The sequence below is a fragment of the Pleurodeles waltl genome, chromosome 6 (genome assembly GCF_031143425.1).
Source record: "Pleurodeles waltl isolate 20211129_DDA chromosome 6, aPleWal1.hap1.20221129, whole genome shotgun sequence".
In the NCBI taxonomy this organism is placed as follows: domain Eukaryota; kingdom Metazoa; phylum Chordata; class Amphibia; order Caudata; family Salamandridae; genus Pleurodeles; species Pleurodeles waltl.
This window is the reverse complement of record NC_090445.1, coordinates 33,491,134-33,514,959: the sequence shown is the minus strand read 5'-3', so window position 1 is coordinate 33,514,959 and position 23,826 is coordinate 33,491,134. Positions and strand designations below refer to the sequence as shown.

General features: G+C 48.1%; 1 protein-coding gene across 1 annotated transcript in view; it reads right to left on the bottom strand.

Moving 5' to 3' along the window:
* Positions 1–1,279: 1,279 nt before the first annotated feature.
* The window catches only part of LOC138301470 (polypeptide N-acetylgalactosaminyltransferase 6-like), a 398,585-nt gene continuing 376,038 nt past the window's right edge, over positions 1,280–23,826 (bottom strand). Inside the window, exon 10 of the mRNA XM_069241981.1 lies at positions 1,280–1,436. Coding sequence (XP_069098082.1) covers positions 1,305–1,436 — 132 coding nt within the window. The 3' untranslated portion in view covers positions 1,280–1,304. The remainder of the gene's footprint in view (positions 1,437–23,826) is intronic.

Sequence of the window (23,826 nt, the reverse complement as noted above, 5' to 3'; positions counted from 1 at the left end):
GGTTAACTGAAAAACTAGGTCTTCAGCTTCTTGCAGAGTTCAAGAAGAAAGGGGGAGACTCCGGCAGGGATGCTGAGGTACTGAACAGCCAGGCCCGAGTATAGAACTAGCATTTTAATTACATACTGTGCACATTTTCTTCTGAAGCAGCATCTCTTTAACCTCTTTCTACACAGATAGAAACATCTACTGAACGGATAGGATGTGAAGTGACTTCGCCTGGTGGTGCCCAAAGACATACTATTAGTTCAGGTCAGGGGAGAGTGTGTTAGCTCATAAAGAAGTGTTAGTATGGAAGGGAAGCATCGTATATGTGTTTTCCTCCACTTACAGAACACAAGAAATACCTACACAAAAGCTAGCTTCATGATGTCGTATACATCAGAGCATCACAACCTGCATAAAACAAGTGAGTGGCAGAAAAAAATAACAATGAAAGACATAGAGGTCTGAACACCTACGGTTATTATCATTATCAAAACACATAGAACAGTAAGTAGATTTCCATTGCTTTCTTTAAACTGATCAACACATTGAAGGAATAGAGAGAAATGGGCAGTTGGTTGAACAAAGCAACACTGTAATTTCCCTTCTATGCTTCTGGTACAACGTGTTTATTCGGCATGTATGATGACTGTGACTAGATTATGGTGTAATTATCAGTGACAGCGCAGTCAAGTCAGCAACAGACTCACTTAGCGTGACTTTTTCATCATTGTCATGTGATGTAGGAGCTGCGTGGAAGTCATATTATTCAGAGTCTCAATCAGTTGGTGTTAAAGTTTCCAATGATTAAACGGGTGCTAATGATTCCAAAAGCGATGCTGCTCTCAATAGTTCCATTATTACACTCAGTGTCACTGGATCTAAGAGTCCCACTGGCGCCAGTGGTTATGTTGAACAAAGCAATGTTGTTTGTCTCTAAGTGTTTTGTGAGGTGCACAATCTGTGTCAATGGTTTCAAGTGACTAAGTTGTATCGATTGGTACAAAGGCCTAGTATGTGTAAAGGGTTCTTAAGGACCGCCTGGAGTCACACACCTATTGTCAATGGACATAATCTTCTAAAGGAAGTCAAAGTTTCCAACTTCAAACCGATTTGAATGGTTCTGGAACCCATTTATTGTCATTGGCTCCAAGAGCCTAGTCAGGGTCCCACTGTGGTCATGTGTACCAGAAGTTCAATTTATGTCAAGTGTTCCTGGCCTCAGATGGGGTGAATGTCTGCAAGGGCCCAGTTGGTTTCTGATCTCAAGGAAAAATCTCACTGCTGAGTCCTTCATAGGATAGAGCTAAATGTCTTTATTAAGGTGAGTACTTGATCTCATTAATGAAGATCCATATCTGGCTCACGTCATTCCAGTTGCAAGGTGCAAGTGATAGACGGGCCCCTCGGCCTTTGAGGCACCATCCTAAGTGGCTCTGCATCAATCCGTTCTGTATTAAGGAAAAAAGAAAGTATGGGGTACAAAAAATTAGATGTAAATAAACCTTGAGAATTCAGTGTGCAAAGTCGTCTTGCATGCATTGTTGGCACATTCCCTTCAACGCTTTGCTGTTAAATACCACGGAACTACTTTACACTGTTTTCCAAATGAATGTTTGTTTTTCATGTCCACCAAGACACAGGGGTCCAAATTTACCAAGGGCTTGTGTCACTGGTGTGTCATGCAAGGCGACGCAAGCCCTTATGTTAGACTTACTGTGCCGCGCAGAGCCACCTTCTGCGGCTCTGCGTGGCACAGTAAATACAGAGTAGCGCAAGGCAATGCAAGTCACTGCCTTGTGTCACTGTGCGCTGGGAAGACATTCATTGTTGGAGCACGGGTGTAGCAACGCATCCACCCATAGTTTTTGGCGCATTCCCAGATTTACTAACACTAGTAAACCTGGGAATGCGTCAAAATGATACGCCATCCCAGGTGTGGCATATCAATGAGAAATATGTTTATTTCTCCTCGTGTTTTCCTCTTTTTGTAGCACACTTAGAAAGGGGGAAAAGCCTGTCCCTTTCTGCACAAAAACAATCCTGGCTGTAAGGCAGGCACCCTTGCACCATGGCGTACGGGTGCCTGCATTGACGCTAGGCTGCACTGAGTGTGCCTGTGCAGGGGGAGGGCAGGAATGCTCCATATCTTAGTAAATATGGTGCATTCATGCCATCTGCCTGTCATGCAGTGCAGCAAGTTGTTGTCCTGCGTTGCATTGTGTGACTTCTTACTAAATCTGCCTCAAGCCAGACCTGCTTCCTGATCCTCAGCCAAGTGGCCGTGGATCTTGATTACATGATGTGTACTTAGCCCAGGGCAGCTGGTGATCAGCTAAGGTTAGAGGATCCGAGGCATAACATACCAGATCTCAACTTTTTCATTGCAGATTGGTGGGAGGCAGTGGAAGACAGAACATTTAGCAAACCCATTTCAATAAGAGAACTGGAAGCACAAACTCTTTGTAGGTGTAGAAAATCTGCATATAAATCTGTTTTATTTTACTCAACACATTGTATAACAAAGCAAACAATAACTCCCTCCTCCTTACCACATTATACATATGCAACCCTTGAAACAGAAGAACAGTCCCACAGTTTATCTCAGCCTTGACTTGTCCTCCAGGCTCTTGGGATTGTCTCTCTGCATGGTCTCAAAAGTCCTTTCTTTTTATCCACATTTAAATCATGTCCTTGTTGAACGGACATCAGTTATTGAGCAACTGACGGGTCTGGTGATCAACCCCCTACACCATCCTGACCTACCGATCTCTCCATAGACCCTGAATTTTGATAATTTTTTGGGGGGCAAGATGGTGCCTTATAGACATGCTCCTCTGCTCACTTACATCAGCTGATGTTAGCTTCCCAGTGTGGGGGGCACCACACTCCCCTACCTTCAGATAATGTCCCGTCTACCATTATTGCCACATAGCAAAAGAGAATTGAATACTTGTTTAACCTCTTCACTGCCAGGCCTTTTCCCCCTCAGGTGCCAGGCCTTTTTTTTGGCTATTTGGAGCAGTTTGCGCTTAGGCCCTCATAACTTTTTGTCCACATAAGCTACCCATGCCAAATTTGCGTCTTTTTTTTTCAAACATTCTAGGGATTCCAGAGGTACCCAGACTTTGTGGGTTCCTGTAAGGAAATGCCTCCTTGGCATGGTTGCCCCCTGACTTTTTGCCTTTGCTGATGCTATGTTTACAATTGAAAGTGTGCTGAGGCCTGCTAACCAGGCCCCAGCACCAGTGTTCTTTCCCTAACCTGTACTTTTGTATCCACAATTGGCAGACCCTGGCATCCAGATAAGTCCCTTGTAACTGGTACTTCTAGTACCAAGGGCCCTGATGCCAATGAAGGTCTCTAAGGGCTGCAGCATGTCTTATGCCATCCAGGAGACCTCTCACTCAGCACAGACACACTGCTTGCCAGCTGGTGTGTGCTAGTGAGGACAAAACGAGTAAGTCAACATGGCACTCCCCTCAGGGTGCCATGCCAGCCTCTCACTGCCTATGCAGTATAGGTAAGACACCCCTCTAGCAGGCCTTACAGCCCTAAGGCAGGGTGCACTATACCATAGGTGAGGGTACCAGTGCATGAGCATGGTACCCCTACAGTGTCTAAACAAAACCTTAGACATTGTAAGTGCAGGGTAGCCATAAGAGTATATGGTCTGGGAGTCTGTCAAACACGAACTCCACAGCACCATAATGGCTACACTGAAAACTGGGAAGTTTGGTATCAAACTTCTCAGCACAATAAATGCACACTGATGCCAGTGTACATTTTATTGTAAAATACACCACAGAGGGCACCTTAGAGGTGCCCCCTGAAACTTAACCGACTATCTGTGTAGGCTGACTAGTTTTAGCAGCCTGCCACAAACCGAGACATGTTGCTGGCCCCATGGGGAGAGTGCCTTTGTCACTCTGAGGCCAGTAACAAAGCCTGCACTGGGTGGAGATGCTAACACCTCTCCCAGGCAGGAATTGTCACACCTGGCGGTGAGCCTCAAAGGCTCACCTCCTTTGTGCCAACCCAGCAGGACACTCCAGCTAGTGGAGTTGCCCGCCCCCTCCGGCCAGGCCCCACTTTTGGCGGCAAGGCCGGAGAAAATAATGAGAATAACAAGGAGGAGTCACTGGCCAGTCAGGACAGCCCCTAAGGTGTCCTGAGCTGAGGTGACTCTAACTTTTAGAAATCCTCCATCTTGCAGATGGAGGATTCCCCCAATAGGGTTAGGATTGTGACCCCCTCCCCTTGGGAGGAGGCACAAGGAGGGTGTACCCACCCTCAGGGCTAGTAGCCATTGGCTACTAACCCCCCAGACCTAAACACGCCCTTAAATTTAGTATTTAAGGGCTACCCTGAACCCTAGAAAATTAGATTCCTGCAACTACAAGAAGAAGGACTGCCCAGCTGAAAACCCCTGCAGCGGAAGACCAGAAGACGACAACTGCCTTGGCTCCAGAAACTCACCGGCCTGTCTCCTGCCTTCCAAAGATCCTGCTCCAGCGACGCCTTCCAAAGGGACCAGCGACCTCGACATCCTCTGAGGACTGCCCCTGCTTCGAAAAGACAAGAAACTCCCGAGGACAGCGGACCTGCTCCAAGAAAAGCTGCAACTTTGTTTCCAGCAGCTTTAAAGAACCCTGCAAGCTCCCCGCAAGAAGCGTGAGACTTGCAACACTGCACCCGGCGACCCCGACTCAGCTGGTGGCGATCCAACACCTCAGGAGGGACCCCAGGACTACTCTGATACTGTGAGTACCAAAACCTGTCCCCCCTGAGCCCCCACAGCGCCGCCTGCAGAGGGAATCCCGAGGCTTCCCCTGACCGCGACTCTTTGAACCTAAAGTCCCGACGCCTGGGAGAGACCCTGCACCCGCAGCCCCCAGGACCTGAAGGACCGGACTTTCACTGGAGAAGTGACCCCCAGGAGTCCCTCTCCCTTGCCCAAGTGGAGGTTTCCCCGAGGAACCCCCCCCTTGCCTGCCTGCAGCGCTGAAGAGATCCCGAGATCTCTCATAGACTAACATTGAAAACCCGACGCTTGTTTTTACACTGCACCCGGCCGCCCCCGCGCTGCTGAGGGTGAAATTTCTGTGTGGACTTGTGTCCCCCCCGGTGCCCTACAAAACCCCCCTGGTCTGCCCTCCGAAGACGCGGGTACTTACCTGCAAGCAGACCGGAACCGGGGCACCCCCTCCCCTCCTCTCCATTCTAGCCTATGTGTTTTGGGCACCACTTTGAACTCTGCACCTGACCGGCCCTGAGCTGCTGGTGTGGTGACTTTGGGGTTGCTCTGAACCCCCAACGGTGGGCTACCTTGGACCAAGAACTAAGCCCTGTAAGTGTCTTACTTACCTGGTTAACCTAACAAATACTTACCTCCCCTAGGAACTGTGAAAATTGCACTAAGTGTCCACTTTTAAAACAGCTATTTGTGAATAACTTGAAAAGTATACATGCAATTTTGACGATTTGAAGTTCCTAAAGTACTTACCTGCAATACCTTTCGAATGAGATATTACATGTAGAATTTGAACCTGTGGTTCTTAAAATAAACTAAGAAAAGATATTTTTCTATATAATAACCTATTGGCTGGATTTGTCTCTGAGTGTGTGTACCTCATTTATTGTCTATGTATATGTACAACAAATGCTTAACACTACTCCTTGGATAAGCCTACTGCTCGACCACACTACCACAAAATAGAGCATTAGTATTATCTATTTTTACCACTATTTTACCTCTAAGGGGAACCCTTGGACTCTGTGCATGCTATTCCTTACTTTGAAATAGCACATACAGAGCCAACTTCCTACATTGGTGGATCAGCGGTGGGGTACAAGACTTTGCATTTGCTGGACTACTCAGCCAATACCTGATCACACGACAAATTCCAAAATTGTCATTAGAAATTGATTTTTGCAATTTGAAAAGTTTTCTAAATTCTTAAAAGACCTGCTAGGGCCTTGTGTTAGATCCTGTTTAGCATTTCTTTTAGAGTTTAAAAGTTTGTAAAAGTTTGAATTAGATTCTAGAACCAGTTGTAGATTCTTAAAAAGTATTCCAACTTTTAGAAGCAAAATGTCTAGCACAGATGTGACTGTGGTGGAACTCGACACCACACCTTACCTCCATCTTAAGATGAGGGAGCTAAGGTCACTCTGTAAAATAAAGAAAATAACAATGGGCCCCAAACCTACCAAAATACAGCTCCAGGAGCTTTTGGCAGAGTTTGAAAAGGCCAACCCCTCTGAGGGAGGCAACTCAGAGGAAGAGGATAGTGACTTGGAGGAAAATTCCCCCCTACCAATCCTATCTAGGGAGAACAGGGTCCCTCAAACCCTGACTCCAAAAATAATAGTCAGAGATGCTGGTTCCCTCACAGGAGAGACCAACACCTCTGAAATCACTGAGGATAGCCCCAGTGAAGAGGACATCCAGTTAGCCAGGATGGCCAAAAGATTGGCTTTGGAAAGACAGATCCTAGCCATAGAGAGGGAAAGACAAGAGATGGGCCTAGGACCCATCAATGGTGGCAGCAACATAAATAGGGTCAGAGATTCTCCTGACATGCTGAAAATCCCTAAAGGGATTGTAACTAAATATGAAGATGGTGATGACATCACCAAATGGTTCACAGCTTTTGAGAGGGCTTGTGTAACCAGAAAAGTGAACAGATCTCACTGGGGTGCTCTCCTTTGGGAAATGTTCACAGGAAAGTGTAGGGATAGACTCCTCACACTCTCTGGACAAGATGCAGAATCTTATGACCTCATGAAGGGTACCCTGATTGAGGGCTTTGGATTCTCCACTGAGGAGTATAGGATTAGATTCAGGGGGGCTCAAAAATCCTCGAGCCAGACCTGGGTTGACTTTGTAGACTACTCAGTGAAAACACTAGATGGTTGGATTCAAGGCAGTGGTGTAAGTAATTATGATGGGCTGTACAATTTATTTGTGAAAGAACACCTGTTAAGTAATTGTTTCAATGATAAACTGCATCAGCATCTGGTAGACCTAGGACCAATTTCTCCCCAAGAATTGGGAAAGAAGGCGGACCATTGGGTCAAGACAAGGGTGTCCAAGACTTTAACAGGGGGTGACCAAAAGAAAGGGGTCACAAAGACTCCCCAGGGGAAGGGTGATGAGACAACCAAAACTAAAAATAGTAAAGAGTCTTCTACAGGCCCCCAAAAACCTGCACAGGAGGGTGGGCCCAGAGCCTCTTCACAAAACAATGGATACAAGGGTAAAAACTTTGATCCCAAAAAGGCCTGGTGTCATAGCTGTAAACAGCATGGACACCAAACTGGAGACAAGGCCTGTCCCAAGAAAGGTTCCACTCCAAACTCCCATCCAGGTAACACTGGTATGGCTAGTCTCCAAGTGGGATCAACAGTGTGCCCAGAGCAAATCAGGGTCCACACTGAAGCTACTCTAGTTTCTGAGGGTGGGGTGGATTTAGCCACACTAGCTGTCTGGCCGCCTAACATGCAAAAATACAGACAGCAACTCTTAATTAATGGGACTAGAATAGAGGGCCTGAGGGATACAGGTGCCAGTGTCACCATGGTGACAGAGAAACTGGTTTCCCCTGGCCAATACCTGACTGGAAAAACTTACACAGTCACCAACGCTGACAATCAGAGAAAAGTACATCCCATGGCAATGGTTACTTTAGAATGGGGAGGGGTCAATGGCCTGAAACAGGTGGTGGTCTCCTCAAATATCCCAGTGGACTGTCTGCTTGGAAATGACCTGGAGTCCTCAGCATGGGCTGAGGTAGAACTAAAAACCCATGCAGCAATGCTGGGTATCCCTGAACTGGTGTGTGTGAAAACAAGAGCACAGTGCAAGGCACAGGGTGAACAAGTAGAGCTGGAGTCTGGAAGAATGGCCCAGCCTACCAAGAGGAAAGGAAAGTCAGTTGGGAAACCAACTGCAACACAGCAAAAGAAAGTGAACCTCTCTTCTCAGGAAGAAGTTCTGCCCTCTGAGGGAACTGAGCCTTTGGAGCTTGAACCTTATCAGGTTGAGCTCTTAGGCCCAGGGGGACCCTCAAGGGAGGAGCTGTGTAAGGGACAAGAAACCTGTCCCTCTCTTGAAGGCCTTAGGCAGCAAGCTGCTGAAGAGTCCAAAGGCAAGAAAAATGGAACGCATAGGGTCTATTGGGAAGATGGACTCCTGTACACTGAGGCCAGAGACCCCAAACCTGGTGCCACTAGGAGAGTGGTAGTGCCTCAGCTGTTCAGGAAGTTCATCCTAACATTGGCCCATGACATTCCCCTTGCTGGACATTTGGGACAAACCAAGACGTGGGAGAGGTTAGTCAACCACTTCTACTGGCCCAATATGTCCAACATGGTTAAGGAGTTTTGCCTCTCCTGCCCCACCTGTCAAGCCAGTGGTAAGACAGGTGGGCATCCAAAGGCCCCCCTCATTCCACTTCCAGTGGTGGGGGTTCCCTTTGAAAGAGTGGGTGTGGACATAGTTGGTCCACTAGAACCTCCCACAGCCTCAGGAAATATGTATATCCTGGTAGTAGTGGATCATGCTACCAGGTATCCTGAAGCTATTCCCCTTAGGTCGACTACTGCCCCTGCAGTAGCCAAGGCCCTCATTGGTATCTTTACCAGAGTGGGTTTCCCTAAGGAGGTGGTGTCTGACAGAGGTACCAACTTCATGTCAGCATACCTAAAGCACATGTGGAATGAGTGTGGAGTGACTTATAAATTCACTACACCATACCACCCACAAACTAATGGCTTGGTTGAGAGATTCAACAAGACATTAAAAGGCATGATCATGGGGCTCCCAGAAAAGCTCAAAAGGAGATGGGATGTCCTCTTGCCATGTCTGCTTTTCGCTTACAGAGAGGTGCCACAGAAGGGAGTAGGATTCTCACCCTTTGAACTTCTGTTTGGTCATCCTGTAAGGGGACCACTTGCTCTTGTTAAAGAAGGCTGGGAGAGACCTCTCCATGAGCCAAAACAAGACATAGTGGACTATGTACTTGGCCTTCGCTCTAGAATGGCAGAGTACATGGAAAAGGCAACCAAAAACCTTGAGGCCAGCCAACAGCTCCAGAAGTTTTGGTATGACCAAAAGGCTGCACTGGTTGAGTTCCAACCAGGGCAGAAAGTCTGGGTTCTGGAGCCTGTGGCTCCCAGGGCACTCCAGGACAAATGGAGTGGCCCTTACCCAGTACTAGAGAGGAAGAGTCAGGTCACCTACTTGGTGGACCTGGGCACAAGCAGGAGCCCCAAGAGGGTGATCCATGTAAACCGCCTTAAGCTCTTCCACGACAGGGCTGATGTCAATCTGTTGCTGGTAACAGATGAGGATCAGGAGGCAGAGAGTGAACCTCTCCCTGATCTTCTGTCATCAGACCCAAAAGATGGTACAGTAGATGGAGTGATCTACTCAGACACCCTCTCTGGCCAACAGCAAGCTGATTGTAGGAGAGTCCTACAACAGTTTCCTGAACTCTTCTCCTTAACCCCTGGTCAGACACACCTGTGTACCCATGATGTGGACACAGGAGACAGCATGCCTGTCAAGAACAAAATCTTTAGACAATCTGACCATGTTAAAGAAAGCATCAAGGTGGAAGTCCACAAGATGCTGGAATTGGGAGTAATTGAGCGCTCTGACAGCCCCTGGGCTAGCCCAGTGGTCTTAGTCCCCAAACCTCACACCAAAGATGGAAAGAAAGAGATGAGGTTTTGTGTGGACTACAGAGGCCTCAATTCTGTCACCAAGACAGATGCCCATCCAATTCCAAGAGCTGATGAGCTCATTGATAAATTAGGTGCTGCCAAATTTCTAAGTACCTTTGACTTGACAGCAGGGTACTGGCAAATAAAAATGGCACCTGGAGCAAAAGAAAAGACAGCATTCTCCACACCTGATGGGCATTATCAGTTTACTGTTATGCCCTTTGGTTTAAAGAATGCCCCTGCCACCTTCCAAAGGTTGGTGAATCAAGTCCTTGCTGGCTTGGAGTCCTTTAGCACAGCTTATCTTGATGATATAGCTGTCTTTAGCTCCACCTGGCAGGATCACCTGGTCCACCTGAGGAAGGTTTTGAAGGCTCTGCAATCTGCAGGCCTCTCTATCAAGGCATCCAAATGCCAGATAGGGCAGGGAACTGTGGTCTACTTGGGACACCTTGTAGGTGGAGGCCAAGTTCAGCCACTCCAACCCAAGATCCAGACTATTCTGGACTGGGTAGCTCCAAAAACCCAGACTCAAGTCAGGGCATTCCTTGGCTTGACTGGGTATTACAGGAGGTTTGTGAAGGGATATGGATCCATTGTGACAGCCCTCACTGAACTCACCTCCAAGAAAATGCCCAAGAAAGTAAACTGGACTGTGGACTGCCAACAGGCCTTTGACACCCTGAAACAGGCAATGTGCTCAGCACCAGTTCTCAAAGCTCCAGATTATTCTAAGCAGTTCATTGTGCAGACTGATGCCTCTGAACATGGGATAGGGGCAGTTTTGTCCCAAACAAATGATGATGGCCTTGACCAGCCTGTTGCTTTCATTAGCAGGAGGTTACTCCCCAGGGAGCAGCGTTGGAGTGCCATTGAGAGGGAGGCCTTTGCTGTGGTTTGGTCCCTGAAGAAGCTGAGACCATACCTCTTTGGGACTCACTTCCTAGTTCAAACTGACCACAGACCTCTCAAATGGCTGATGCAAATGAAAGGTGAAAATCCTAAACTGTTGAGGTGGTCCATCTCCCTACAGGGAATGGACTTTATAGTGGAACACAGACCTGGGACTGCCCATGCCAATGCAGATGGCCTTTCCAGGTTCTTCCACTTAGAAAATGAAGACTCTCTTGGGAAAGGTTAGTCTCATCCTCTTTCGTTTGGGGGGGGGTTGTGTAAGGAAATGCCTCCTTGGCATGGTTGCCCCCTGACTTTTTGCCTTTGCTGATGCTATGTTTACAATTGAAAGTGTGCTGAGGCCTGCTAACCAGGCCCAGCACCAGTGTTCTTTCCCTAACCTGTACTTTTGTATCCACAATTGGCAGACCCTGGCATCCAGATAAGTCCCTTGTAACTGGTACTTCTAGTACCAAGGGCCCTGATGCCAAGGAAGGTCTCTAAGGGCTGCAGCATGTCTTATGCCACCCTGGAGACCTCTCACTCAGCACAGACACACTGCTTGCCAGCTGGTGTGTGCTAGTGAGGACAAAACGAGTAAGTCAACATGGCACTCCCCTCAGGGTGCCATGCCAGCCTCTCACTGCCTATGCAGTATAGGTAAGACACCCCTCTAGCAGGCCTTACAGCCCTAAGGCAGGGTGCACTATACCATAGGTGAGGGTACCAGTGCATGAGCATGGTACCCCTACAGTGTCTAAACAAAACCTTAGACATTGTAAGTGCAGGGTAGCCATAAGAGTATATGGTCTGGGAGTCTGTCAAACACGAACTCCACAGCACCATAATGGCTACACTGAAAACTGGGAAGTTTGGTATCAAACTTCTCAGCACAATAAATGCACACTGATGCCAGTGTACATTTTATTGTAAAATACACCACAGAGGGCACCTTAGAGGTGCCCCCTGAAACTTAACCGACTATCTGTGTAGGCTGACTAGTTTTAGCAGCCTGCCACAAACCGAGACATGTTGCTGGCCCCATGGGGAGAGTGCCTTTGTCACTCTGAGGCCAGTAACAAAGCCTGCACTGGGTGGAGATGCTAACACCTCTCCCAGGCAGGAATTGTCACACCTGGCGGTGAGCCTCAAAGGCTCACCTCCTTTGTGCCAACCCAGCAGGACACTCCAGCTAGTGGAGTTGCCCGCCCCCTCCGGCCAGGCCCCACTTTTGGCGGCAAGGCCGGAGAAAATAATGAGAATAACAAGGAGGAGTCACTGGCCAGTCAGGACAGCCCCTAAGGTGTCCTGAGCTGAGGTGACTCTAACTTTTAGAAATCCTCCATCTTGCAGATGGAGGATTCCCCCAATAGGGTTAGGATTGTGACCCCCTCCCCTTGGGAGGAGGCAAAAGGAGGGTGTACCCACCCTCAGGGCTAGTAGCCATTGGCTACTAACCCCCCAGACCTAAACACGCCCTTAAATTTAGTATTTAAGGGCTACCCTGAACCCTAGAAAATTAGATTCCTGCAACTACAAGAAGAAGGACTGCCCAGCTGAAAACCCCTGCAGCGGAAGACCAGAAGACGACAACTGCCTTGGCTCCAGAAACTCACCGGCCTGTCTCCTGCCTTCCAAAGATCCTGCTCCAGCGACGCCTTCCAAAGGGACCAGCGACCTCGACATCCTCTGAGGACTGCCCCTGCTTCGAAAAGACAAGAAACTCCCGAGGACAGCGGACCTGCTCCAAGAAAAGCTGCAACTTTGTTTCCAGCAGCTTTAAAGAACCCTGCAAGCTCCCCGCAAGAAGCGTGAGACTTGCAACACTGCACCCGGCGACCCCGACTCGGCTGGTGGCGATCCAACACCTCAGGAGGGACCCCAGGACTACTCTGATACTGTGAGTACCAAAACCTGTCCCCCCTGAGCCCCCACAGCGCCGCCTGCAGAGGGAATCCCGAGGCTTCCCCTGACCGCGACTCTTTGAACCTAAAGTCCCGACGCCTGGGAGAGACCCTGCACCCGCAGCCCCCAGGACCTGAAGGACCGGACTTTCACTGGAGAAGTGACCCCCAGGAGTCCCTCTCCCTTGCCCAAGTGGAGGTTTCCCCGAGGAACCCCCCCCTTGCCTGCCTGCAGCGCTGAAGAGATCCCGAGATCTCTCATAGACTAACATTGAAAACCCGACGCTTGTTTTTACACTGCACCCGGCCGCCCCCGCGCTGCTGAGGGTGAAATTTCTGTGTGGACTTGTGTCCCCCCCGGTGCCCTACAAAACCCCCCTGGTCTGCCCTCCGAAGACGCGGGTACTTACCTGCAAGCAGACCGGAACCGGGGCACCCCCTCCTCTCCATTCTAGCCTATGTGTTTTGGGCACCACTTTGAACTCTGCACCTGACCGGCCCTGAGCTGCTGGTGTGGTGACTTTGGGGTTGCTCTGAACCCCCAACGGTGGGCTACCTTGGACCAAGAACTAAGCCCTGTAAGTGTCTTACTTACCTGGTTAACCTAACAAATACTTACCTCCCCTAGGAACTGTGAAAATTGCACTAAGTGTCCACTTTTAAAACAGCTATTTGTGAATAACTTGAAAAGTATACATGCAATTTTGACGATTTGAAGTTCCTAAAGTACTTACCTGCAATACCTTTCGAATGAGATATTACATGTAGAATTTGAACCTGTGGTTCTTAAAATAAACTAAGAAAATATATTTTTCTATATAAAAACCTATTGGCTGGATTTGTCTCTGAGTGTGTGTACCTCATTTATTGTCTATGTATATGTACAACAAATGCTTAACACTACTCCTTGGATAAGCCTACTGCTCGACCACACTACCACAAAATAGAGCATTAGTATTATCTATTTTTACCACTATTTTACCTCTAAGGGGAACCCTTGGACTCTGTGCATGCTATTCCTTACTTTGAAATAGCACATACAGAGCCAACTTCCTACAGTTCCCCTGGAGGAGACCAAAAAATTAGCCAAAAGACTGCAAATTTGTTTTTTTAAATGGGGAAAAAAGGGCTGCAGAAGAAGGCTTGTGTTTTTTCCCCTGAAAATGGCATCAACAAGCGTTTGTGGTGCTAAAATCACCATCTTCCCAGCTTTCAGAAAAGGCAGACTTGAATCAGAAAACCACAATTTTCAACACAATTTTGGCATTTTACTGGGACACACCCCATTTTTACAAATGTTTTTGCTTTTAGCCTCCTTCCAGTTAGTGACAGAAATGGGTGTGAAACCAATGCTGGATCCCAGAAAGCAAAACATTTCTGAAAAGTAGACAACATTCTGAATTCAGCAAGGGGTAATTTGTGTAGATCCTATAAGGTTTTCCTACAGAAAATAACAGCTGAAATGAAAAAATCTTGAAATTAAGGTGAAAAAAACAGCCATTTTTCTCTACGTTTTACTCTGTAACTTTTTCCTGCAATGTCATAGTTTCAAAATGAATATACTGTTACATCTGCTGGACTCTTTTGGTTGTGGGGATATATAGGGCGTGTAGGTTCATTAAGAACCCTACGTACCCAGAGCCAATAAAGGAGCTGCACCTTACAATGGGTTTTCATTCTATACCGGGTATACAGCAATTAATTTCCTGAAAAATAAATAGCGAAAAATAGGTATCAAGAAAACATTTGTGTTTCCAAAGTAGGCACAAGATAAGGTGTTGAGAAGCAGTGGTTATTTACACATCTCTGAATTTCGGGGTACCCATACTAGCATGTGAATTACAGGGCATTTCTCAAATAGGAGTCTTTTTTACACACTGTCTTACATTTGGAAGGACAAATTTAAAGAAAGACAAGTGCCAATAAAACTTGTTTTGCTATCCTGTGTTCCCACAAGTCTCCCGATAAAAATGGTACCTCACTTGGGTGGGTAGGCCTAGCGCCCGTGACAGGAAATGCCCCAAAACACAACGTGGACACATCACATTTTCACAAAGAAAACAGATCTGTTTTTTGCAAAGTGCCTAGCTGTGGATTTTGGCCTCTAGCTCAGCCAGCACCTAGGGAAACCTACCACACCTGTGCTTTTTTTAAAACTAGACACCTATGGGAATCCAAGATGGGGTGACTTGTGGGGCTCTCATCAGGTTCTATAACCCAGAATCCTTTGCAAACCTTAACATTTGGCCAAAAACACACTTTTTCCTCACATTTTGGTGACAGAAAATTCTGGAATCTGAGAGGAGCCACAAATTTCCTTCCACACAGCGTTCGCCCAAGCCTCCTGATAAAAATGGTACCTCACTTGTGTGAGTAGGTCTAGCGCCCGTGACGGGAAATGCCCCAAAACACAACGTGGACACATCACATTTTCCCAAAGAAAACAGAGCTGTTTTTTGCAAAGTGCCAAGCTGTGGATTTTGGACTCAAGCTCAGCCGGCACCTAGGGAAACCTACCAAACCTGTGCATTTTTGAAAACTAGAGACCTAGGGGAATCCAAGATGGGGTGACTTGTGGGGCTCTCACTAGGTTCTGTTACCCAGAATCCTTTGCAAACCTCAAAATTTGGCCAAAAAAATACTTTTTCCTCATATTTCGGTGACAAAAAGTTCTGGAATCTGAGAGGAGCCACAAATTTCCTTCCACTCAGTGTTCCCCCAAGTTTCCCAATAAAAATGGTACTTCGCTTATGTGGGTAGGCCTAGCGCCCGTGACAGGAAATGCCCCAAAACACAATGTAGACACATCACATTTTCCCTAAGAAAACAGATCTGTTTTTTTGCAAAGTGCTTAGCTGTGGAGTTTGGCCTCTAACTCAGCCGGCACCTAGGGAAACCTACCACACCTGTGCTTTTTTTAAAACTAGACACCTATGGGAATCCAATATGGGGTGACTTGTGGGGCTCTCACCAGGTTCTATTACCCAGCATCCTTTGCAAACCTCAAAATTTGGCCCAAAACACACTTTTTCCTCACATTTCGGTGACAGAAAATTCTGGAATCTGAGAGGAGCCACAAATTTCCTTCCACCCAGCGTTCCCCCAAGTCTCCTGATAAAAATGGTACCTCACTTGTGTGAGTAAGTCTAGCGCCTGTGACAGGAAATGCCCCAAAACACAACGTGGACACATCACATTTTCCCTAAGAAAACAGATCTGTTTTTTGCAAAGTGCCAAGCTGTGGATTTTGGCTTCTAGCTCAGCCGGTACCTAGGGAAACCTACCAAACCTGTGCATTTTTGAAAACGAGAAACCTAGGGGATTCCAAGATGGGGTGACCTGTGGGGCTCTCACTAGGTTCTGTTACCCAGAATCCTTTGCAAACCTCAAAATTTGGCCAAAAAAACACTTTTTCCTCATATTTCGGTGACAAAAAGTTCTGGAATCTGAGAGGAGCCACAAATTTCCTTCCACTCAGTGTTCCCCCAAGTCTCCCAATAAAAATGGTACCTCGCTTATGTGGGTAGGCCTAGCGCCCGTGACAGGAAATGCCCCAAAACACAACGTGGACACATCACATTTTCCCTAAGAAAACAGAGGTGTTTTTTGCACAGTGCCAAGCTGTGGATTTTGGCCTCTAGCTCAGCTGGCACCTAGGGAAACCTACCAAACCTGTGCATTTTTTAAAACTAGACACCTAGGGAAATCCAAGATGCAGTGACTTGTGGGGCGCTCCCCAGGTTCTGCTACCCAGAATCCTTTGCAAACCTCAAAATTTGGACACAAAAAAACACTTTTTTCTCACATTTCGGTGACAGAAAGTTCTGGAATCTGAAAGGAGCCACAAATTTCCTTCCACCCATCGTTCCCCCAAGTCTCCCGATAAAAATGGTACCTCACTTGTGTGGGTAGGCGTAGTGGCCACAAAAGGAAATGCCCCAAAACACTATATGGACACACCAAAATTATCAAATACTAAACTACCTGTTTGTGTGTGTGTGGGGGGGCTGCGTTTTTGGTCCTGGCCTCAGCAGCCACATAGGGGGGAAACCTACCAAACCCAAACATTTCTGAAAACTAGACACCGGAGGGAATCCAGGGAGGTGTGACTTGTGTGGATCCCCCAATGTTTTCTTACCTAGAATCCTCAGCAAACCTCAAATTTAGCTAAAAAAAATCAAATTTTCCCACATTTCTGTGTGGGATCACCCAACGTTCCCATCAGTCTCCCGGTAAAAATTATACCTCACTTGTGTAGGTGGGCCAAGTGCCTGTGACAGGGAAGAGCCAAAAACATGTTGAAATTGAGGGGGAACCAAATTGGGTCCAAAAGGGCAGTTTGAAAAAAAAACACAATTCAGGCTGACAAGTGGGGCAAAATTGTTATCGGTATAGATGAGACAATGCTGTGTGGTAGGAAAAAATGTGTGATTTCCAGCAAAGTTGGAGGTTTGCAGGGCATTGTGGGTAAGAAAATGGTGTGGTGTGCATTTGAAGCACACCACCCTGGACTCACCCAGCTGTTTAGTTTTCAGATGTGTCTAGGTCTTGTGGATTTTTCTACATGGCAGCGTCCCAAAGTCCAAAAAGTGCACCCCTCCCCATTCCAAGTGGAACGATTTTGAGAGTTAACCAAGCTCTCATGACCCGAATGTAAAATCAAAACCCAAAATAATCAAATGTCTTCTTGCTTGCCGTGGGATAAGATGTTTTAATGTGCTGGGGGGGAGAGCTGAAAGACTGTAGCCACCACCACACTATTTTTTGTGTTTTTTTAATTCCCTGGCATCTAGTAGACTTTCTGCCCCACGGGGTTTGGATCTGGGGTAATTCCCCCATCTGCCCACTGGTGGGCAGAACAACTTTGGCCCCATTTATTCTTCTCTGGTGGGTTTTCTGCCCCCCTTAGGGGCAGAAGGGCCTTTCAAAAGTAGGGTGATCTGCCCCCAAGGGGGGCAGATATGGCCAACAGTAATGTGCCCCAATGGGGAGCGACCCTTGCACAAGGGGCTGCCCCCCGAAACAAAACACACACATACACACACACACACACACACCAATCCCTGGTGCCTAAGTGGTTTCTGCCCACAAGGGGAGCATAAATGGCCTAAAATAAATTTGACCCCCCAGGGGAGCGACCCTTGCCTAAGGGGTCGCTCCCCACAGATAAAAAAATAAAGTAAACAAAAAAAAATATCCCTGGTGTCTAGGGATTTTTGCCTCCCCTGGGGGCAGAGCGGCCTAATTATAATAGGCCGGTCTGCCCTCAGTGGGGCAGAAAAGGCCTAAAAATATTTTGCCGCCCTGGGGAGTGGCCTTGGGCATTTCTGATGCTTGCAGAGTCATGAAAGGAAAGGAAAGGCCTTTCCTTTCCTTTCATGCCTCTGCCTGCCCCCTCCTCCCAAGCAGAAGAGAAATGCTCAGCATTTCTCTTCGGTATGGTGCTGGAAGCATGCTTCTAGCGCGATGGGCGGTGACCTCTGATGAGGTCAGCACGCGATCCCGTGCTGACGTCACTAGGGGAGGCAGGGGTGGAAGGGGAAGCAATTCCCCTTCCATCCCTGACTGGGGTGTGTGTGTGTGGGAGGCCCACAGGGGAGCGCTAGCGCTTCCCCCGTGGGCCTGGTGCTGGACGAGGTGGTCTCGTCCCAGGCACATGGGAACCGTGTGCGAGGACGAGACCACCTCGTCCCAGGCACCATAGGGGTGAAGGTGAGGTCCCCCCACAATCCCAATACCACCGGCCACAGGGTCAGGTCCAGTGGCACTTCTAAGGTCTCAGATATCCTGTTCTGTACCCCCATTCAGAATAGCCTTAATATGGGGCACTCTCACATTGTGTGTAAGAGCATACCCTTTAAAGCACACCCCCGGAGGCAGCATTCTATATCTGCTCTACCCATGTCTTGCAATCTAGTTCTAGTATCATAGGATCTATGAAGAAGCTTGAGTTGAATAATTTGGAACCCCATCAGAATTGCTACATCCATGTCCACATTCCTGGCATCATCCTCCATGTCTGCTTCACATTTCTCCCTTAGCACAATGATTGCAGGCTTTTTACCAATAATGAGTTGTATGGTGTGGATATGGCGTGCTTGTTCACATGCCCTCGGAACCCTATATTTCAAGGGTCTTACTTCAGGGAGACAAAATATCCATGCATTGTTTTGGAATGTGCCTAATCTGCATGCAGCGTAGGTATTGGCTTCCTGACAACTTGTACAGTACCTCTAACTTATGGGGCATATAATTAAAATGATAAGCAGGGCTTCAAATACCCTTCTGGAAGAGGCAGTCATTGAATTATGTGTAATTATATTTGAATGTCAATCAATTTTTTATAAGACCGCAACCCACATTCTTTGAGTTTAGTACCATTTGACTTCCATGACAAAAATATGCTAAAATCACTAGTAAGGAGAGGTACCAGGTTAATACTTGAGTGGTCATTCCAAGTTTGGCTGGCTTTGCCGAAGACAACTGTGCAAGCAGCCACTGAAAGACCGCCAGTGATGGTGGTCTGAAGACCGCCGCATTACGAGTCACCCACACAACACCGCCCAAAATACACCCAAAAAACGACAACGTCGGCTGAAACAACGGCATGAAGGAGGCAGCAGCACCACCACGCCGAGAACACCCCGTCCGCCAAATAACAAATCACAAATCAGCACCGTAGTCCCATCACAGCAGCAATCCATTGGCGGTCCGAACCGCCGCTGGAAAAAAGGCACCACCACCAGAACAATGCACCACATTGGACAATACCATTACCCCACACCTGAGATCGTACTGAAGGGCAACACCAGACACATAGAGGCAACGAAATCTAGCTTTCAGGAGACCAATAGCCCGCTTAATCATTCGCCTCGTCCAGCCATGTGCCTCATTGTACCTATCCTCCCCTCCTGTAGTTGGTTGTCTCACAGGTGTCAGGAGCCAGGGCAGGTTGGGGTATCCGGAGTCACCTGTGTGGAAAAGGGAAAATGACTATAGGCAACAATGCTAGGCAGAGTGCAGACTGTGTTGGGAGGGGTACAAATGTCTGACATGGAGAGCAGTACACATACCTATGACCCAGGCCCTTTCTCCCTGTAGCTGTGACATCATTGCAGGGACACTGCTGTTCCTCAGGACGTAGGAATCATGTACTGATCCAGGGAATTTTGCGTTTACATGTGTTATGTACTCGTCTGCACTTGTTTATTCAGTGAATATGTACTCTTCAGGTTTCTGTAGACCTGTTCATTGGTCCTCGGTGGTACTAAGCCGATCTGAGTCCCATCAATGGCCCCAATCACATGTGGGACATTTGATATGTTGTAGAAGGCTGCTTTTACAGTGGGCAATTCAGCACGTTGTGGGAACATTATGTACCTGTGCACATGCTTGAGTAGGGCATCCAGCACATGCTGCAACACCTTACTGAACTGGGGCTGTGACATCCCTGCAGCCAGTAACCTGAAAAGAGCCACTCCCAAAAAAATGCAGGACTGACAACACCTGGACTGTTGGAGGAATGGTACGGGGATTTCTCAAACCCGGCAGTAGATCTGGCTCCAACTGGGTGACCAATTCCCTGATGCACAAACGGTTCAGTCGATAGGGCAGGATGAAGTGGCGCTCTTTCGTGGTATCAAGATCTATGAGTGGCCGGTAACCTGGTGCATTCCTCATCACTCCATTGTGGCTATAGCTGGGTGGGGAGACAAACAACAATCTAGGAACCTCATACAATGTTGTGCACCAAGTATGATTTACGACAGTCAAGAAGTTTTGTTCATGCAAGTTGGCTGTCATGTTCTGGGAAGACAAATTACTCCACACTCCCTTCCTAACCAGACAATGGCACATAATCTCTGTGACAATGGACGTATACAGGACATGTACACATACACCTTCCATGTGTTCCCCTATACAGATCATAAATACTGATAACTGTTGTGACAAATGTGGTGACGTCACCAGAGATGGACAATGTGTGACCTAATGTATACATTTGTGACAAAGTGCAGGTAATTACACATTGTAAACCCAGGACAGTCATGTTACAGACTAATATGGCATCCGCCTGTCCGGCATGCATTGGACAGCTGGAAGTGACCTTGTTCTGCTGGCGGAAGGCGGTCTGAACCACCGTGCAACTCCTCATTGGTTAACATTGACATCAATGGGAGACTGGGACCAATGAAAATCACTGTCGGCGGTGACGGTCATGACCGCTGCGGTCGAAACCGCCATTTTGTATGGACCAGCTCCCTTGACTCCTGGCATTCTGGCAAGACAGACCTCCACTTTGTGTGCTGCTGTGTCCTGTATCTTGGAGCAACAATGGCACGCACTGCAGGGGATAGGGCCCCAGCCTTCACTACAGAGGAACTGGAGAAACTGGTAGAAGGGGTCCTACCCCTGTAAGGGCAGCTGTACGGTGCTCCGGGGCAACAGGTCAGTACAACATCCTTTGTTCCACATGTCGAGTGGAGTTTGACGATGTATGTGTGTGCACATTGACATGTCATGACTGATCAGGTGTTTTGCATGCACATGATATGTGGGGTATATTGTCAGTGTGCATGGTCCGTGTATGTTGTGTGTCACCAAAGGTTTCAGGTGTATAGGTATTAATTACATCGTGTCCCCCATTTTTGGAATGTTTCCCATGCAGGTAAGCGCCCACCGGAAAAAGGGTTATGGAGAGCCATCGCCAAGGAAGTGCGGACCCTGGGGGTCCATCGTGGGTGGAGCACCCACTGCCAAAAAGCAGTGGGAGAACCTGAGACGCTGGGCCGGAAGACCGCAGGGGCCCAGCTGGGGATGGCCTCCCAACGTGGGAGGGGTGCCTGTCGGACCCTGACCCCCCTAATGGCCCGCATACTGGCGGTAGCCTACCCAGAGTTGGATGGCGCTTGAGGGCAGCACAGTAGCCACAAGGGGGTAAGTGTTGACTGTTAGGTGACTTCTGCATGGTTGTGTATGGTGACCCTCATTGGACTTGGGATTTGCGTGGTCAGATGAGATTTGGGAATGTACAGTCCTGGTTGTCACACCAATCATGCAGGAGTGTGACACATTAGCTATGTTGAGCCATGCAGGAAAAGAAGTGGTGGTACTGTGACACACATTCACCTAGACTTATGGGTCGGTCAAGTATTCTATCATGTCACTGGCTGCATCCTTCATCTCTGCGTGTACTGTTGTAGTACAAGGTGATCATACTGACACTGTATCTGTAATGACAGGCATGTTTTGTGGATATTGCAATTGCTTCAATTGCTACATCAATGGACCTCTGTACCACATGTACTCCACACATTCCTGTCAGTTGGTTTGTGTGCTCAGTTCCTCTGACCTCAGATTTGTCTCATCCTGTAATGGATGACATGTGGTTGGGTATGTTCCTGGCCTGGATTGTTAGATCAGTCATTTAGCCAGTTGATTGGCATATAGTGGTCTTCATTCAGGTGTCTAGGCTGCAGGGTTGAGGTGATCGCTGATGAGTTTGGGTATCGCTTGCATAACTCACTTGTAAGTGATTGCAAAATGGTCTCTTGTTTACCCAGCAGGGGCTGAAATATGTATTGTTTGTATGTGAAGTGGATATGTGGGTTATCACCATTTCCTCCCTTTCTGTTTCTACCACTCCCTTCTCTCTCCACCTCTGTCTATGTGTGCATTAGCATCATCTGGTGAAGGAGGAAGGGCACCGGCGAGTGGGGATGCAGCAGCCCACTGGACCCAGGAGACTGGCACCAGCGAAGCCGATGGGGGCAGTGGGACGGAGGACAAAGGGAGCACGACAGGGGAGACTGGGGCAACCACCACATCTGATACAGATTTCTCCTCCAATGGCGGCTCCCTGACGGTGGTGGACCCATCCACCCCAGAACTATCCTTGTCCGCCACCCCCCTTTCCAGCACCACCCTCCCTGTATCACCCCACCCAGTTGACTGTGCCCGCTCACCCAGGAGGGTGGGCATCTCCTTCACCGCAGCTACCTCTGCCCCGCCCCAGTCAACCCTGCTGCCCTCAGTGAGAGGCTATTGACCTCCTGAGGTCCATCACATTGCACACACCAGCATCCACGTACAGCACACCAACACTTCAGACAAGCATCCCCTCTACCTCCACTCCCAACCCTCAATCATGTGACCGCCCCCGTGTACTTAAGAAAGTTTTCCTTGCCGCCCTTTACCTCTTCCCTACTCCTCTCCCACCCCATGTTCCCTGCAAAGGTGGTGTCCCCCATCCGAGGCCCTTCCAACTCCATTCCTCAGGTGCCCCCTCTGGTGTTTCCCCTGCTCCTCCACCCAGCAAGAAATCCACCCCTCCCAAGCCCAAACTGAGACATGGCCCTTCCAAATCAAAGCCACCCCCACCACCCCCAAATCCGAGAGGTGCCTGCCTGTCCCACTGATGCCCCTATGACATGTAGGCATATTTGCTGTCAGGAGTCAAGTTAGGACCATGATATGTGGACTTTATGTGTTTCTGCATTAAAGCAGATTGGACTTGCCATTTGGCAGATTTTGTATATATTTATGATAGTGTTTGATGGTTCCAATTACATCTGCCCACATTGCTGTGGTTGGCAAGATGAGATGCTTGTCCTGGTTTACTTCTACTTGGTGGTGTGGCATCTGTGTGCATTGTTGCATGCGCTGGGTAGAGGGGTTGTGTCATGGGCATGTTGTAATGTGTCTGACTGCTTGCTTGTGGGATTGTATTGAGTGTTGTGTGCATCCGTGTGTATGGTGCTGCATCTGTGGATTTGCTTGTTTGTTGGTTGTACGTGATGTGTCACCTGTGTCATTGTTTAAATGTGTGTTCACTGCTATTGATTGTGTGTCATTGCTACATGCAGTTCTTGGTGTGTGTGTATGTGTGGTGTTGCACAACGTGCCTGCCTATGCCTGCGTTTAGGTGTTTGTGGTCTAGTTGTCGTCATGTGGTTATAGGGTGTGTTGGTGTGCCTTGTGCTGTATGTTTGGCACAAACCTGCTTGTCTTTGTGTGTGTACTGGGTATTTGGCATTGATGTATTTTGTGTGTGTCTGTGTGTGGCCATGGCTGTCTGTGCGAGGAATGTGTGTTATGTGTGGGAGTGTGTCACTGCATTATCCTCCACTCTGTGCTAGGCGTACTTACGGTTGTAGTCTTTGGCGTTGCCAGTGGCACTGAAGGTGTATGGCGAGATACAACACTGGGAAGACTAGCAGTTTGTTTTCCATGGCAGCCGCGGACGCGTCTCTGTGCCTGGAGGTGGGTGTCTCCTTTTGTACTTTCTGTTTCCGCCAGGTTTTTCACTGCG